The sequence below is a fragment of the Lepidothrix coronata genome, unplaced genomic scaffold (assembly GCF_001604755.1).
Source record: "Lepidothrix coronata isolate B3197 unplaced genomic scaffold, Lepidothrix_coronata-1.0 Scaffold8, whole genome shotgun sequence".
Classification (NCBI taxonomy): domain Eukaryota; kingdom Metazoa; phylum Chordata; class Aves; order Passeriformes; family Pipridae; genus Lepidothrix; species Lepidothrix coronata.
The window spans coordinates 9,749,281-9,765,268 of record NW_016690188.1 but is presented as its reverse complement, the minus strand read 5'-3'; the positions used below and the strand labels follow the sequence as shown (position 1 = coordinate 9,765,268).

At 36.0% G+C, this 15,988-nt stretch overlaps 1 protein-coding gene across 6 annotated transcripts in view; it reads left to right on the top strand.

Annotated features, from left to right (window-relative positions):
* Positions 1-15,671, top strand: part of KIF20B (kinesin family member 20B) — a 33,854-nt gene extending 18,183 nt beyond the window's left edge. For all 6 annotated transcript variants that reach the window (XM_017804163.1, XM_017804162.1, XM_017804165.1 and 3 more), the window contains 12 exons: positions 330-495; positions 3,555-4,743; positions 6,075-6,213; positions 7,305-7,427; positions 7,881-7,941; positions 8,531-8,656; positions 8,895-9,028; positions 10,013-10,168; positions 11,232-11,408; positions 11,976-12,140; positions 14,938-15,141; positions 15,536-15,671. In XM_017804163.1, coding sequence (XP_017659652.1) covers positions 330-495; positions 3,555-4,743; positions 6,075-6,213; positions 7,305-7,427; positions 7,881-7,941; positions 8,531-8,656; positions 8,895-9,028; positions 10,013-10,168; positions 11,232-11,408; positions 11,976-12,140; positions 14,938-15,141; positions 15,536-15,619 — 2,724 coding nt within the window. In that variant the 3' untranslated portion in view covers positions 15,620-15,671. The remainder of the gene's footprint in view (positions 1-329; positions 496-3,554; positions 4,744-6,074; positions 6,214-7,304; positions 7,428-7,880; positions 7,942-8,530; positions 8,657-8,894; positions 9,029-10,012; positions 10,169-11,231; positions 11,409-11,975; positions 12,141-14,937; positions 15,142-15,535) is intronic.
* Positions 15,672-15,988: the final 317 nt, after the last annotated feature.

Sequence of the window (15,988 nt, the reverse complement as noted above, 5' to 3'; positions counted from 1 at the left end):
TGAACAAATTGGGAATTTTGTCAGCTCTTGACATTGAAAATTATTTTCAGATGGTAAACTAACTTCTCTTACATGTAAGTCTTGCATTTTGTAGTTTCCCAGTTTTTTCCTCTGATTTCTGTAGAGTGCAAAATATTGAGTTTATTAGTATTATAAGTTGTACTAGCTTTTGGTTTAAGTAACTGATCTGTAACTGACTTTTTCCTCTGACAACCCCTATACACCTTACCCAGATAGTTTTGTAAAAGTATTTGTATATAAAATACTACTTAGCCTTTGCAGTTGCATAAATTGAGCACTTAAAAGTAATTGATGCTATTTTAACACAGGACAACACTCTGACTACCATTAAGAGAAAATTAGCAGAAAAGAACTCCAGTGAAGTGATTGAAAGCAGCCAACTGAAGGATTGTGAGGAAACTGTACTGGAAGTGGGAAGAAAACGTTGCTTGGAAAATAAGTCTACTGTGGAAGAAGAGCCACCTACAAAGAAAGGTACAATTTCTACCATCACTCAAGAGGGGGTCTTCAAAAAAAACTTGATTACTTTTCCAGAACAGATGCAAAAAGCTGTGAAGCGTAAACATCGCGTTATGAGGAAGAGATCTGCTACATTAAACTGTAAACGGAAATAACTGTTCTGTAAATGTAATCTATTTTACAGAAGGTCCTATATTATTTACTCTAAGTGCTTTAAATAAAATTTAGTTTTTAGACTCTTTCCTTTCTCATGCTTTTTCTCATCTGTGTATGTACTTGCAGACCCAGCTGTAGTTCTTCAGCAATTTCTTAACAGTAATTTTTGTACTAAACTTGCTATTGCTGGACTTCAGGGAAAGTGGCATCTCCTGCTCAAGTTTTTTGAACCTTACCTAAGCAAGCATCAAAGGTGTCAATGACTTATTGATTGTTCTGTCATACTGTTCTGTCATACAGTATGTGCTGCAAAACTTGGTGTTTCATTCTGTATCCATGAATGTGAACGCACCAGCTCTGGTCAAGGGGAGAGTGCTGGCAAAGGAGAAAAGCCTTTCACTTGAATGGAAGTAAAATTACTTTAAGTTCACAAATTATATATTTTGTACAGCTCTTATGCTTGCACCTTCAATCCTTTTGCTTTGCTTGCTTTGTCTGTGAGCAGATCAGGTGAATAAAGTCTATTAATAAGCAAAAGTGAGCTATATGCGACTTGTACAAAATGGTACTTAAAAGGGCTGGCTGCCTCTACCCAGCTCAGCTTCACTTTCTCATAGTACTGTGGAAAGCATATGTGACAGAAGGGTGAAAGGCCTTCTCTGTCTGTAAAATGAGAATTGTCAAATTCACACGATCATAGAAAACTGAGGCTGTAGATGGTGAATAAACTGAAGGGTGGACTATCATTCATTACAGGGTGCAGTAAAAGAATGTGGGAACACTCATTGCAGTAGGTCAGTTTTAAGTTTATGGTGCAAAGAGTTATAGTGAATGGGTTTACCTCAGGGTAGTGACCCATCACTAGTGGGGCTCTGCAGGGCTCCATCCTAGGCCTAGTTCTCTTTGACATCTTCATTGATGATGCGGATGTGGGATCCAAAGCTACACTAAGTAAGTTTGCCAGTGATAGCTGTCAACTCCCTTGAAGGCAGAGAGGCCCTGCAGAGAGATCTAGACAAATTAGAGGGCCGGGCAGTCACCAACTGTGAGAAGTTTAACAAAGATAAGTGCTGGATTCTGCACCTGGAACAGGGCAACCCTGGATGTACATATAGACTAGGGAATGAGAGGCTGGAGAGCAGTGCTACTTTCAATGATCCTTGTGGCTCCCTTCAATTCAGGATATTCTATGATTCTATGAACGAAGCACTTCTTGCCCTGGGTATTGAACTTTAATATTTACTGCCCTAGAAGGTGGGAGAGGCAGATAACTCTCATATTCCAGGCATGGTTAGACAAGCTGACAGCCACCAGGTTCATGACTGAGAGGGTTAAGGAGGGTTACATTGTCTCAGTTCTTCAATGTCAGGGAAGTTCCACAGGAAGTGGCTGGGCCTACCAATAGTAGCAAAAGGAGGTAAAAATATTAGGCTAAGTCAGCTGATGGTGTGTGATCCAATTGGGCGTTTCTGATGTAAAACTATTTCAAGTAAGTGTCATTTGAAGCTAAGGACTAGAGGTTTTGACAAAGCACCTCAACACCTCTCCCTTTTAGTGAAGTATGCACCATTCCAATCCAGTGTGAGGAATATGTGGTATTTTGTCTGATATGCTTTCCTGTGTCTACACAACTGAGCTTTCAGAGAACCATTTCCTAAATCCAAAGTTTTTAATCTTTTAGGATTTAAAAGTATGACTTTATATGCCACAGTAAACCTGCTGTTGTGGCTGATCTAGCAGGAGCATTTGATGTGTCTTATTAGAACATAAAAGCTACAGCAAAGCAAGAGAAAAGAAGAGTCTTGGGGACTTTAATCACTAAAGACCAAAACACTACTGCTAATATTCAGCATGACTTTTTGTTAGTGACTCAAATTAGGGACTATAAAACTTGCTGGATCTGTTCAGAGGATGTTTCCATGCAGTACACATGTACCTATGTGCTTGATGCTCCCCAAGTGAGATGACGGCTGAACTCTGCCTTACTGTAGTTGCAGTAGTCACAAGAATCCATACTATCTTCCTGTAGCACATGGTTATGTGACCTAATCCTTAGAGATAGTCAGGCTTGATTTAATACTAAAATGCATGTCACTAAAGGAACACAACTGTTCCTAAAACACTTGTGTGAAATACAGCCAGAGTCATTTTTGAAGGTGATGAAATACATGTGATTACATGTGAAATACTGCTCATTACTTTGGGAAAAAAAGAGTCAATCTAATAAAATACTTATGGAAATTTGGAGTTGGGTTAATATGTTATAAATCTTTTGTGGAGAACTTTACATGCAACATATTAGGTGTGGGCATTAATAGTTATCCTTTTATCTAGTTTAGAAACCTATTGAACAAAGAAGAGGGGAAGGTTCCAAACACTAAGCAAAACAAAAAAATCAAACAAAAAACATGCTGGAGTTTTAGCTTTACTTTTAAAGTAACATGATATTGAGTGTGAATAAAACTTCTCAGAAAAGCATACAACACCACTGATCTGCTAAATGTAGGGTGGGTAATTGCTGGTTCTATTTAAAGGGATTGTTGAATCAGTGAAGGTGGAAAGTAGTTATAACTGTGAATGTTATCTAGCTCATAAGTGTTATAAATACTAGTAAAACTAGCTAGATTTTTCTGCTAGTGGTATAGAGTAAAGGCTGGAATAGAACCATAACAAACTTTTTTAAGTTTTCTGCACACCTCTTTCTGCAAATTATGCCTCGAAGACCAAGAGGCATCTATTGCAAGGGCTCTAACTACTTCAAGACTCCAAAAAGCTATAAGGGTGTGGCTTTCAGACAGTGATCATTTTCTGTAGAGCAATTGCAGTTTGTATTGCTAGAGACTTGCACTATTGATTTTAATCAACCTGAGCTCTATGGATATTTTTTATTGTTGATGTTGTTTTGTTTTTGTTTTTAGGAGATAAGACAGGGAGATGGGAAAATTGCTCTCTTCATCCAAAGAGAACTAATAATTCTGAGACCTATGCGGAAATACTGGCACTGAAGGAAAGAACTGAAACCTTGGAAGGTCAGATAGCTGCACTTGAAGAACAATGCCAAAGAGAAAAAAATAAAAAAGAAGAGTTAAGTTGGCAAATAACAAGCTTGCATCTGAAGCTGTCTGCTTCTGAAGAAAGGGCCTATGGCTTAAGTGAAGAGCTTCAGCAATGTCAAGCCGACTATCAGGAGACTGTTTCCAAACTGGAGAAACAGAAAGCTGTAAATAAGGAACAAGAAGAAAAGATTATTCAGCTAAATAACCAAGTAACAGCTGCTGAACAAAATATAATTGATAAAGTGTCCCAAATTAAAACAATGCAGTCCCAAGTAGATGAGTTGTATAAATGTCACTTAGAGTCTTACACTATGGATACTGATTTAGTTAATCTAAAGGACTCCTTAGACCCTCAAAAAGATGAACCACAGACAGCTCAAATGAGTCCTGTATCTATGCAGTTCCAAACTGCTTCTACAGCAGATCTGGGACAGGAGAGCTCCTTTCACCGCAGTATTGAAACCATTTGGGAAGAATGCAAAATTGTGATTAAGGCTTCTTCACAAAAAAGTCATCAGATTCAAGAACTGCTTCAGCAAGTTGCAGACTTAAAGAAGAGACTTAATGACAGTGAGAATTACAATAATCAACTAAAAATAAAATTAAATGAGATTGCAAGTCAAAATGATCAGTCTGTAAAGGAAAAAGATATTTTGAGTCAGTTGCAAGAGCAAATCCTGAAGAAAACTCAGGATTTTGAAAAACAGGCTGCAGAAGATCAGAGAGTAATTGCACAGTTTCAGGAGAAAGTTAACGGATGTGAGGGAAAAATAAGAGATCTTGAGTGTGTATTGGAAACTAAAGGTGACAACATAAAAAAGTTAGAAGAAGTACTTAAAGAAAAAGAATCTACTATTTTAAATCTACAAAGTAGTACAGTAGCTCTCCAAGAGAAATGTACCAGGTCGGACAAAAAACTGAAAGAACTGAACGATCAAGAAGCAAATCTGAAGGATGAAGTTGTGCAGTTGACAAACAGCTTGGAGAACATGAAACATGCTCTTCAGGAAAAGGAGAAAAATGAGGATGAGCAAATACAATCTATAGAATTGTAAGTAAATAACGAGATTACTCGTAACCCTTTGACAATAGACCTAAGTTAAAAATCCCTTATGTCAACATCAATTTATTTTGACAACACATTTCCTTGTTTATAAACTCGATTAAACAAACTGCTTCTTTGAAAAGTTTCAATACACTACTTGAATTTTATATTTGCATATTCTGTTGGCTGTGTTTTCCCCACCTGTTTGTTTATTCTTTCAAAAATATAAATCTAAGTCGTGTGGAACTATTGAGTGGGGGAATAGGAGCATACAAGGAAATTTATTATTTGGGGATTTCTAATAGTTTTGTTGCATACCCTTTCTGAAAGAAATCACATATAGTTTAATGTACCAAAGCAGGCAATGTTGTCTTTGGAAAGGACTGGGTGGTAAAAGGAAAAGAAGAAGGAAAAAAAACCCTAGGGAGTAAACAACAATAAACAGTTGGGTTTGGTAATAGCTATTCTAGGTGAACAAAATCTACTGTAAGACTTGAAGGAATAATAGTCATAGGAGGGTAGAACTTTCTTCACCTCCCTCTACTTTTTAAATCTTTAAGAAATAAGAGCACGTATCTGAGAGATTATATTTGTTATATGTTAAAAGATTATAATTATGTAAAAATAGCTTTAAGATGCTTTGTAGCCCTTCTCCTGACTATAGTTTCTTTAGTGCTGTATCTGAGTACCTGCACATACTCCAAAGTACAATTTAGAACGAAGGTCTGATGATCCCCAACCCTATGCTTGTAAAGCTTTGAAAGGTTTTCCTTTTGTAAGGCCTTGTATTGTATTGGCACTTATCTAAAAAACCTATTAATTAGTTCAAAGGTAAAAATCCAGGATGTCTTACTGTAAACTCTTTGAAATAAATGTGACCATTTAAAAATGAACCCATCAAACTTATTTTTTGCTTTGTAGCACTTGTGAGGGCAGCATTTGCTGCTATGTTATTGGGGTTTTTTATTTGAACTTTTATTTATTTGATCCTTACAAGGACTGGGATGTGTAGTTATCAAGCTCAAACTTGTTTGATATTAGTCTTGTTCCTTTTTGTTACTTTGTATGGTCACCTAGTGATAAAAATGGTTGCTCTACTGTGCTTAAAAAAGTAATATTTAAAAAGATGTCAGTGTTCAGAAATGAATCTGAGCAGTTTGTTACTTCAGGATCATATAATAAGAAATTGAAATCCAAAAGTACAATTATAAAGCTTGTCGTTGATCTGCTAGAGCCAAGATTCTATTCCTGAATAAAACTGGGGAAGAGCCTGCGTTAATGTGTAAAAGCTGTTTTTTGAGATGTGTAAGACTAATGTTATTTATTTCTAACCCAAGGCTACGTAAAGATCTTTCTGAGAGCTCTGCTCTTGTACAAAGTTTGAAGAAAGATTTGCAGAGGAAAGAGGAAGAATATACAGATTTGAAAGAGAAACTTTCTGATGCCAAGAAACAAATTCAGCAAGTACAAAAAGAGGTTGGTAACCATAGGCAAAATGTTTCTTCTGCAGGTTTGGACCTGGGGTTCTGTTACTAAAACTGGTTTTCACAAATCTCAAGCTACAAATGTTAAAAGTGATTCATAATAAGGCTATTTTGAGCAATATATCTACAGTAACATTGAATTTTAAGTTACATAGCCATTGAAGTTGTAAACTAAAGACCAGATGTTAGAACACAGATTAGTACAGATATTGAAGGGTCACGTAAATTTTTATTAATACCCTTGGGAAAGAGTTGTGAAAGCTATGACTAATCTGATTATGGAGAAGGATTTTATAATCTCTGTAACAACAGTAATCTTACATTGTTTTTTGTGCTGACTTCAGACTTGTGGAAAATGCTGATCTCTGAGAGGAAAAAATAGACTAATCAGAAAAGGAAAGCACTAACTTCTAGAGACTTTTAAATCTGAGCTATGTTTCCTATTAAGGTTGAGGAGGAGAAATTAATAAATGGAATAACTCAATACTGGCTATTAACATTGGTAAAAGTTAGCAGGCAGTAAGGTTTTTTTTTATAACCTTATGGGATATTGCAAAAACTTAAAATCCAAAAGACTTGCAAGAGTTTGGCCTTGGAAGTTAAAGAGTATTAACATTTTCACCAGCAGCCTTTCCTACGCAGCATTCAGTGTATAATCCTCTGCTTGAGAAATAGCAAGGAGTGGATAAGGTCCCGTGTCAGAAAACTTTTTTTTAAAGGACAACAAATTGTAGCTTAATTAGGCCATTTCCTGGTTTGTGGTTTGTTTGGGTTTTTTTGTTGTGTTTTCAGAGTGGGTTTTTTTCCTTTATTTGGGTTTTGTGGTGTTTTTTTAAGAGGTGGAATTTCTGTTAAGTTGGTTGGGTTTGGATTTTTCCTCCCTCCTCTCAAATGTAATACTCTATGGTTAAAATCCTTTCCTCAGAAGGATGTACAGTATAATGCTCTACCAGCCTCTGGAATTTAGCTAAGATACTTGCAAAAATTTGACTCTTAATTAAAGTAATTGGTTATTTAGACATCTGACAGAGATTGTAGAAGGCTTATAACTAAATGTTAGTTTTGCTTGCTGTCTTGTTGCAGGTGTGTACAATGCAATCTGAGGAGAAAACCCTGAGGAAAAAAGTTAGTGAGCTGGAGCAAATTAAAAGCCAGTTTAGTGAAGAGTTGGAGTTCAAACAACGCACAATCCTGAAACTTAAAAAGGTATTTTTTTTCCTAAAATTTTCCTTGTTCTTAATTTTTTCAACTAATCCAATATTGAGTTTTCCAAGCAGGTGGAGAAAGCTTATACAAGTTGGGGTAAAAGAGTAGTCAGCTGAAATTAGTTTTAACAGATAAATGAAAAACGTTTAAAGAAATTCTCATGCAGGACATGGCTCTATTTGACAACCTGCCTAGCAAATACATACTTAATACCTTCAAAGTGTCTGATTAGTGACACTTAGATATGTTACTTGTATTGTCTTCCTCTTTTTTTTTTTTAAGCAGCTTGAATGCTCCTTTATATTATGTGAAGAACTTACTTGTTTGGACTGTTTGTCTTAAATACTTGATTCATCATTTATTAACTTCACAATGAAAAACCACTAATTTCTAGCATATATATTTGTTTCTTTCAACATGTTTTCTTTAATTTGCTTTCAATGTAATATTTAGGAGCAGTCAAATAACGAGAAGCTGGAAGAAATCTCCAAACAGTACGAGAAAACACATAAAGGTCAGCAAAAGCCATTATTGTTCCTTTTTTTTTTGTGTGTATGTGGAGTGTCAACATAATGGGTGGTCATGTTGAGAACAAATTTGGAGAGTCTCGTGTATTTATATTTTAAAATACTGAGAAATTCCAACTTGGACATTAAAATCTCACAAGAAATATTTTTATCGAATCATTATTAGAGATATAGTAAACAAAGACACAATCTCAGACTAAGAAATGTAAGCCTTGGAGAAAGTATTGGGTGCTGGGATTTATTTGCCATTTTAGTTGTCCGTTTTAACAAAAGCATGAACTAGCACAATATTAGTTTCTGCAGATTTGGTAAACATTTAGCAGTTGAACAGTGGTTAGTTTCTCATAGCCATGAGTAGTCTGACATTTAACACTGAAACACATCTAAATCAAGTTGCTGAGAACAGAATCACTTAAGAATTTTGGATTTGGATAGTTCAGTAGAGATGCCCTATTTCTTTCTAATGGAGCTTTTAATCTCAGGAAATGGGGAAACAACTTGTAATCAAGACACTTTGGGAGACAATGGTGGGAACTCGGAGGAGGCTTATCTGTAAATTAATTTTCAAATTTTCAGATCTGTGTGCAAAGGAAAAAATAATTGAAGATATGCGGATGACATTAGAAGAACAAGAACAGACTCAGATGGAACAAGATCAAGTGCTTGAAGCCAAATTAGAAGAGACCAACAGATTAGTTTTAGGTAATCATTATTTTGAATGTGTATTGTGATAGCTGCTTTAAATTTCTGGGTTTACTTGTTAATTGTTATTTAGGCATTACTTTCATGTAACACAGCAATTTTTTTGAAAAGCTTCTGTTGTCTGTTTGTGATCATAGCTGGTAAACCCAAGTAACTTTAGTAGAGGGATGTGAACATGGTCAAATAAGTGTTCAAAACTATGCGAATTCAATGTGAATTCATTTTGTATTCTGACTAGAACTGGAAGCGTGGAAGCAGAAATACAGAGAGCTGAATAACCAGAGCAATACTGACTGGCAGCAAAAGATAAGCAAAAATGAGAAAACCATAAATGAAAATGAGGAATTAATGAAGCTGCAAAAAGAACTGAAGGTAAAATATAACACGTAATTCATACATAGTTTTAGAACTATAACTTCCCTTTAGGAGTCTAAATTTTTTTTGCATCGGTATCTTCAAAAGGGAGGGCATGATATGGCCAATTGTTACACTGGTAAAGGAAACCTCCTTTGAAAGCTGCAGTGCACCAGTGCAGTGAAGTCTGGATGCAGTGTCTTTGTAATATGTGGCATCACTTATGCCCCATAACGAAGTGCACCATCCCCTGCATTATGCTACTACCATGCAAGGTGCTTCTGTAGCTGGTCTCCTCTTACAGTTATCTTGATCCAGCTCCTGATATCTGTTCCAAACATCTTTCCTGTCAGTTGCTAAATCAAACTCTCTCAAGATTTTGTGCTTGCTGCATGACCTGTGAGCCCTTTCTGTAAGGCAGAGAACTTACTTTTAATTCTCCTTGGAATAGAAAGCAGACTTTCTTTCTGAGCAACTTTACAGGTGCCTTCTGTCTTATGTGGTAAAATGTCTGAGGTTTGACTGGGATAGAGGAGACAAGGTTGCTGTGGATTGAAGTGACATTCTTAGGTACGAGCTATCTCTGCCTCCCATTCGAACTGTACTGCATTCTTTACCTTTCAGTCATGAAGCAGAAGTTAGTTTTCTAACATGTCCTTTAAGGCAGCATAAAAGATTGGGGATTTTTAAGTTAAGAGAGTCTCTTTATCGTTACTTTTGGTGTAAGTTTTATAGTGTTTGTAACTCACCCGGAACATTTTAAGGAAAAAACCACCTCTGTTACATGAAGATTTGCCAGTCTGAATAACAAGTGCTGAAAATTGATAATTTTTTTTCAATAGGGAAGAACAAATGGGAATGTAATACTTGCATTTGGGAATATGCTGGAATAGAACTGTGCTAGTATTTCTGTTATGTTTTTGAAATTCAATGGTATTCTGAATTTTAAATCTTTTTTTTTTATTTCTACCTGTGGTATTATTTCTGGTTTCATCAAAATAGGAAAATGAGTCAAAGTATCAAACTGATAGAAAGAAGTGGCTTGAGGAAAAAATGGAACTCATAAATCAAGTAAAAGAAGCTGAGAATCATCTCAACAGAGAAATGAGAAAGTTTGTGGAGAACAGAGAACATCATGTAAAGCAACAAGCAGAAATTGTAAGTGACTGGATGTCTCAACAGAGTCCTCTAGTGTAAAGCTTTAGTACAGAGCAAATGTCATGTCAAGTGTTAACAGTGTGGGCACTTGAGGTAGCTGGCCTTTGTCAGAGTTCCCTGACTTTCTTATATGGCAAAGCCTACACGAGATCTTCTCAATATGAAAAGGGAAAAGTAGGAGGATCATAAAATGAAAAAACTTACTGCATAATGAAAGTTACCATGCCAGTTCTTTTCTGTCCTATACTATCACCTCACTATGAAGTCTTCAAATTTCATATTGTATGTAAAACACCAGTAAATAACCTATGCTAAAATGAATTGCTCCTTACCTGAAGCTAAGGAAGCTCACTTTGGAAAATAAGATTTCTTGCTTGGATTTTCTTAAAAAAAACCACAAAAAAACAAGAAAAAGCCCAAGCAAACAATTTGTGAGACTTTAGAAGGAAGAGAAAAGGCAAGAAAGAAAGGAAGATAAGTTGTTAGAAAAAGTGTTTTCCAGATATAGAATAAAAATACTTGATGTATATGCTGGGGTTTTCACTAGCATTGGAGTGACTGATGGTTAATAACTAAGATGCCTTACTTGGTCACTGGACTGTGTCAATTTTGTGATTTCTTAAGCATATGAAATTTTTATATGAGCCTCTAGAATCTAGAACTGTATTTGCATCTAGAGGTAGTTAGCAATGACTTTCTGGACCTGCAATCAGTACAGGAGGATGTTAGGAGCTAGAACTACTTTCACTTTATCTTTGACTTTTCTTGCCTGAGACTTGTTACTAGCAAAATCTTTGAGGAAGCAAACATGAGTGGTGGTTCTTAAAAAATTCTCTTCACAAAGAGTATAAATATAAATACAGATTTTCTAATTGAAAAATGGTTTGCATTTGCATATTTGTAGTGAAACTAATTCTGTGCGAGCTTTTTAAGATCTGCATAGGCTCTTAAGTTTACTAAGGCCATAAAATAGTACTAACTATGCAAAACAAAACTACCAGAACAGTTCAGATACTGTGTAGAAGTGGTCTTCTATTCTAACCTATCCTTTTTCCCTCTTTAGGAAAGACTTGCTGCACAGCTGGTAGAGAAGGATAGTAATCTTCAAAAGTGGCGTGAGGAAAGAGATGAACTAGTAGGAGCTTTGGAAGTACAGCTCAAGAATTTGGCTTCTAGCACCACACAAAAAGACAAAGAAATAGAGGAGCTGAAACAGGCTGCACTAAAGGCTTCAGAAAAGGTCAGTTCTCTCTGTCTTCTTCCTGTGTGATTTTTTGTTTGTTTTTGTTATCCATTAATTCTGCAAAACAATATCGTTGCGCTTGGCATTCTGGCTCTCCTTTTTGTTCTTAAACACTGCTATATGAAAACTTTTTGCAGATAATTTAAAAAAGAAAAGCTTTATGTTTGCTTGAAACAGAATTTGTAATAGTAACTGAAGTTTCAAAATATTAAGTAGGGCAAATAAATGCTCTGATTGCGAATTTGGGCTGGATATCTGAAATAACTATCACATTTGTTGCCTTTTTCACAGCACCAAGAACTTCATGAACAAATAGGAGGTGAACTTATTCTAAACAAGTATAGTAAAACAAACAGTTTTGCATTACATTTTCCCAGACTATTATAAGACTTTTTTTCACTTTACACAGAGGCATTAAATTACTGGGTTTGTGTTGGATACCTGACTGTTTTAGCCCGCAGTAATAGAACTGATGCTACCAAGTAAACATAATGATGTTTTTGATATGTATTACTTTCTTCTGCCAGTCCTGCAATTTGTGGCAATTTTTACTTTGTTTATTAGGGTAAGGAAAGTGACATAGAAGAACTAAGAAAACAATTGGCTGAGAAAGATGATTTTATAAAGGAATTGAAACAACACGTTAACCGTGAAAGCCCTCAGTCTTTGTCAGAAGTACCTTTACCTGAAGAAGGACAAGATAAAACTGATCAGTCTGTAAGCAAAGAGGTATGTTTGTTTAATTTATAGAAAATATGTACTAATGATATTAACTTAATTTTGTTGTTTTCTCAGTATATATTTCTGTATATAGTTTTGGGAATCTCCTAATACATTTTTGTAGTTCTTTGTACTTTAGCTGTATCTTCAGTTCTTGCTTATTCTTCTTCTCTTTCACACTCACTCTCAGAAAATGAGTACTTTAGTTAATAGAATGCTATCTCTCTGTACATTATAGAACTTCTACACGTGAGAGAAAACTAGTTAACTAATCCAGGTTCTAGAGATTTGGAGACATAGTATTTGTAGTGTCATCTCAGTTTAAGTATGTCAGTATTAAGGGGATTTCAACTCAAACAACTTTTTATGATGTCACCTATGGTGTGGTAAGATGATTCTGTAATTAAAGCTACCAGCCCATATGGGGGTTCATAAGAACAAAGCAGTATCTTGCATCCCACTTAAAACCAAAACAAAATAATATTTGATGTGAACACAAGGAAAAGATCTATTTTGCCTATTTCCTGAACAAAAATTAAAAGCCTTGTAACTGTACAGAGACTTAAGATTCTGACTGAACCCTTGTATGTGTCATGAACACTATTTAATGAGGTCATTCTCCTTCTAAATGGAATTAATGCTATGTGACTCCATTGCTATTTAATAATGAACAGGTCTGAACATGGATTTCGTAGCAGTCCCTTCCCTGGCTGCTACAAGATATGATTCTTCTCTTACTGCAGAACTTGACTGAATGCTAAAATACATCTCTTCATCTCTTTACTGTCTATTGCCAAGTAGGACTGTATGGCTAGTTTCTTGCTGTTTCATCAATTCAGCTTGTGCTGTATAGATAAAGCTTGTGGTGTATGAGCTCTTGGGAGGGTTACTGCTTAATGTAGCTTTGTAATAGCAGCTAAGAGATCACCATAAAATTAGGTTTTTGCTATAAAATCAGTTACAGAGAAGATGTGTTGTGAATGGTTAGTGCTGAAGTACTTACCTTAAGGCAGTAGCAACAGTACTTGATGTTATGGATAGGTAAGAGTCTGTTACCATGATCATTGTGTGAGAAACTGTTATGGTGGTGTTGAAGTGAATGGGGTAAAGTTCTGGGGGGAAGTCGAAAAATTATCAGGAAAATCATAGTGGAGAGAAATAAAAAGAGCTAAAATGATCAAGGCAATATGTGTCTCCTGCCTTGTGTGGAGAGGATAATAGGCTGGCACTCTAATTAGAAGAGGTTAAGGCCAGTGGAGGGTCATGGAGCTGAGGCTTAAAAAAAGTCATGGTTGGGGGTAAAAGAAGGCAGAACTGTCCTTCCTAAAATCCTGCAAGAAATGGGCAGCACTTGCTGAAACTGATAGGAGTTTTTTTTAAAACAGGTAAAATAGCATATTTCTATATGAAGGAGCTAGTGGTCTTCTGAAGGTGGTGAAAACCAATACCATCAGCAGGGATTAGGAAAAATTATAGTAGAAATCTATAAATGTATTTGTAGATGGATACTCTGAGGATTAGGCAAAGGTGTATCTGACATTTCTAATGCAAAACCTGAGAGTGCTGCGAGGGTATTGATGGAACAGATGAGAAGATGACCAAGATTACACGTTATCCCTATCCAGCATCTGTTTTCTATTCCTGAAGGCAGAGTATTGAAGTAGATGGACTGTTGGTGAGACCCACCAGGACACGTGATCTCATTGTGAACAGATGTTACTGTCTTAAACTCCTGTTGTCTTTCAGCCTAGGTGTTCATTAGCTATCTGCACTTGAGCTTTTATGCTGTAACTTTAGGAAACTCAAAATGGTTTGAGGTTTACAGTGTAGGATATTCTCATATTACTCATTGTAAGTATTTACAGTTTGTGGGAAAACAAAGCAAGGTTAGTCCTGTAGCTGGAAGAAATATTCCAGTAAGATATGATGAGGGTAAAGAGAATTATTCATAATCTCAGTGTCCTAGCAGTGCCTTCTCATTAATTGAGCTTGGTATAAAACTTTGAAAATTTTATGCAGTAGCACGGATTTTGCTAAATGCACAGTAGGGAATAAAATGTGTCCTGTTGCCTGAATGATTCTAAAGTTTTATTCTGCAAATGCCTTGATGATCAGATCACCTGATTTAGCAGCTTTTGGTAGAAATAAAAGCTGTATAATATAATTATGTGAATAATTATATCTGACTTCAACTGTGTACTCTTGAAAACTTACCTCTCACTGATGCATATGAAGTGTCTGATTATTAGATATGTCAGCTGGAGAAAAAATATAAATTCTTTTAAATGGGTGAGCAATAGCAGGGCAGACTGCTTGCAAGTTGGACCTTACACAATTTAACTTCTCTACTGTAGAAGTGAAGGGAAAGCTCTCTAAAGATAAGATAGCGAAAGATTATACTTTTCTTGCAAAAGCTTCTATTACTGCCTACTTCCTAAGGAGCAGCAGAGTTAAGATGGAGAAAATCATGTCAATTCTGCTACCCCTAACTGTGAAAACTGTGATTAGTTGTCTCTGCCCTTGAGGAAGATGACTCGGAAACAAAGTATCAGGTTGAGTTCTGCAGGTAAAGTTCTGTGATCATAGATACAAATGTTAACTTGTAAAAATTTAACAAAAAAAAATTCTAAAATACTCTGCTGTAGATTTCTTTGGAATGCTTCTATTGGAATGTTCTGGAAGCTAACAGCTGGAAAATAAAAATGCTTACTTCGCAATCCACTGCAAAAGTGGGGGGGGATATGTATACTATTTAACTCATAGTTATTTTAAAACTTGTTTTCTTAAAATTTCCATATACTTACAGGACCATTCAGAAATTGTCCTTGACTCTTCTGAAGTGTCCACGGAAGATGGAAAAACGAGTCGGTTCCCAAAACCAGAGATGGAAATCCAGTTCACGCCTCTGCAACCCAATAAGATGGAGGTGAAGCACCAGGGCAGCACATCACCAGTTACAGTTAAAATGCTCAAGCCAAGAAGGAAAAGGAAGAGTGTAGAGATGAACGAGGTGTGAACTAAACCAACTGATGAAATTTGTAGTGGAGCTTTTCAGTGTATTATTCTGATCATTTACTTAAACTCTATCCTTCTGATTTTTCACTGAGATCCTAAGGGTATATGTAGGGTATATTTAAACCTTGTGCCCCCCCAAGTGATGGATCTCTGGCCTGTGTTGATTAAGGTCATAGACTTCAACTGATCCAGACTCTGGACTCTTGTCCCTAATTTGCACTTTCTCTTTACCTTTTACATTTCTCTCTCCCTGCTGGTGACAGGAAGACATTTCTTCCTGTCTCCAGCTCTGATCTGTGGGATCATAGACCAGTTCTGTAAAATTGCTTCTTTTGGTTATGCAATCATTGGTATCAATTATTATTTCTTCTAATTTCCTAATATTTTAGGATTTTGTGAAAAGTGAGAACAAGAGAAATGCAAAACCTGCAGTGGCTGATTCACCTTCTACAAGCAACAAAAAAATGGTTTGATTTTGTTCCATTTTGGAAGTTAGTTTAGCCTTTTCTGTAAAGGTGGACTTGTTAAAGGAGCAAATATTCTTATGAGGCAGTTCTACTAAATTCTGTAAGCCAATCAAAGAGAGTGTCTGTATTTGCCAAGAACGTGTAGTGTCCTAGCTGCAGTGTGCAATGATTCAAAGGGAAGGATGTTACATGTTGAATAGTTACCCAGACTACTTTGAGCATACTATTAGAATGTGATGTTATAGACAATGCCTTTGAACTGAAACTGAGGTTTATATTACCTATATTTATGGCAATTATAAAAAGATTATTTTAGGCCATAGTGGAAACCTGGGCAGATTCAGAGATTGGATAGTACATCTATTTGCCTCATTA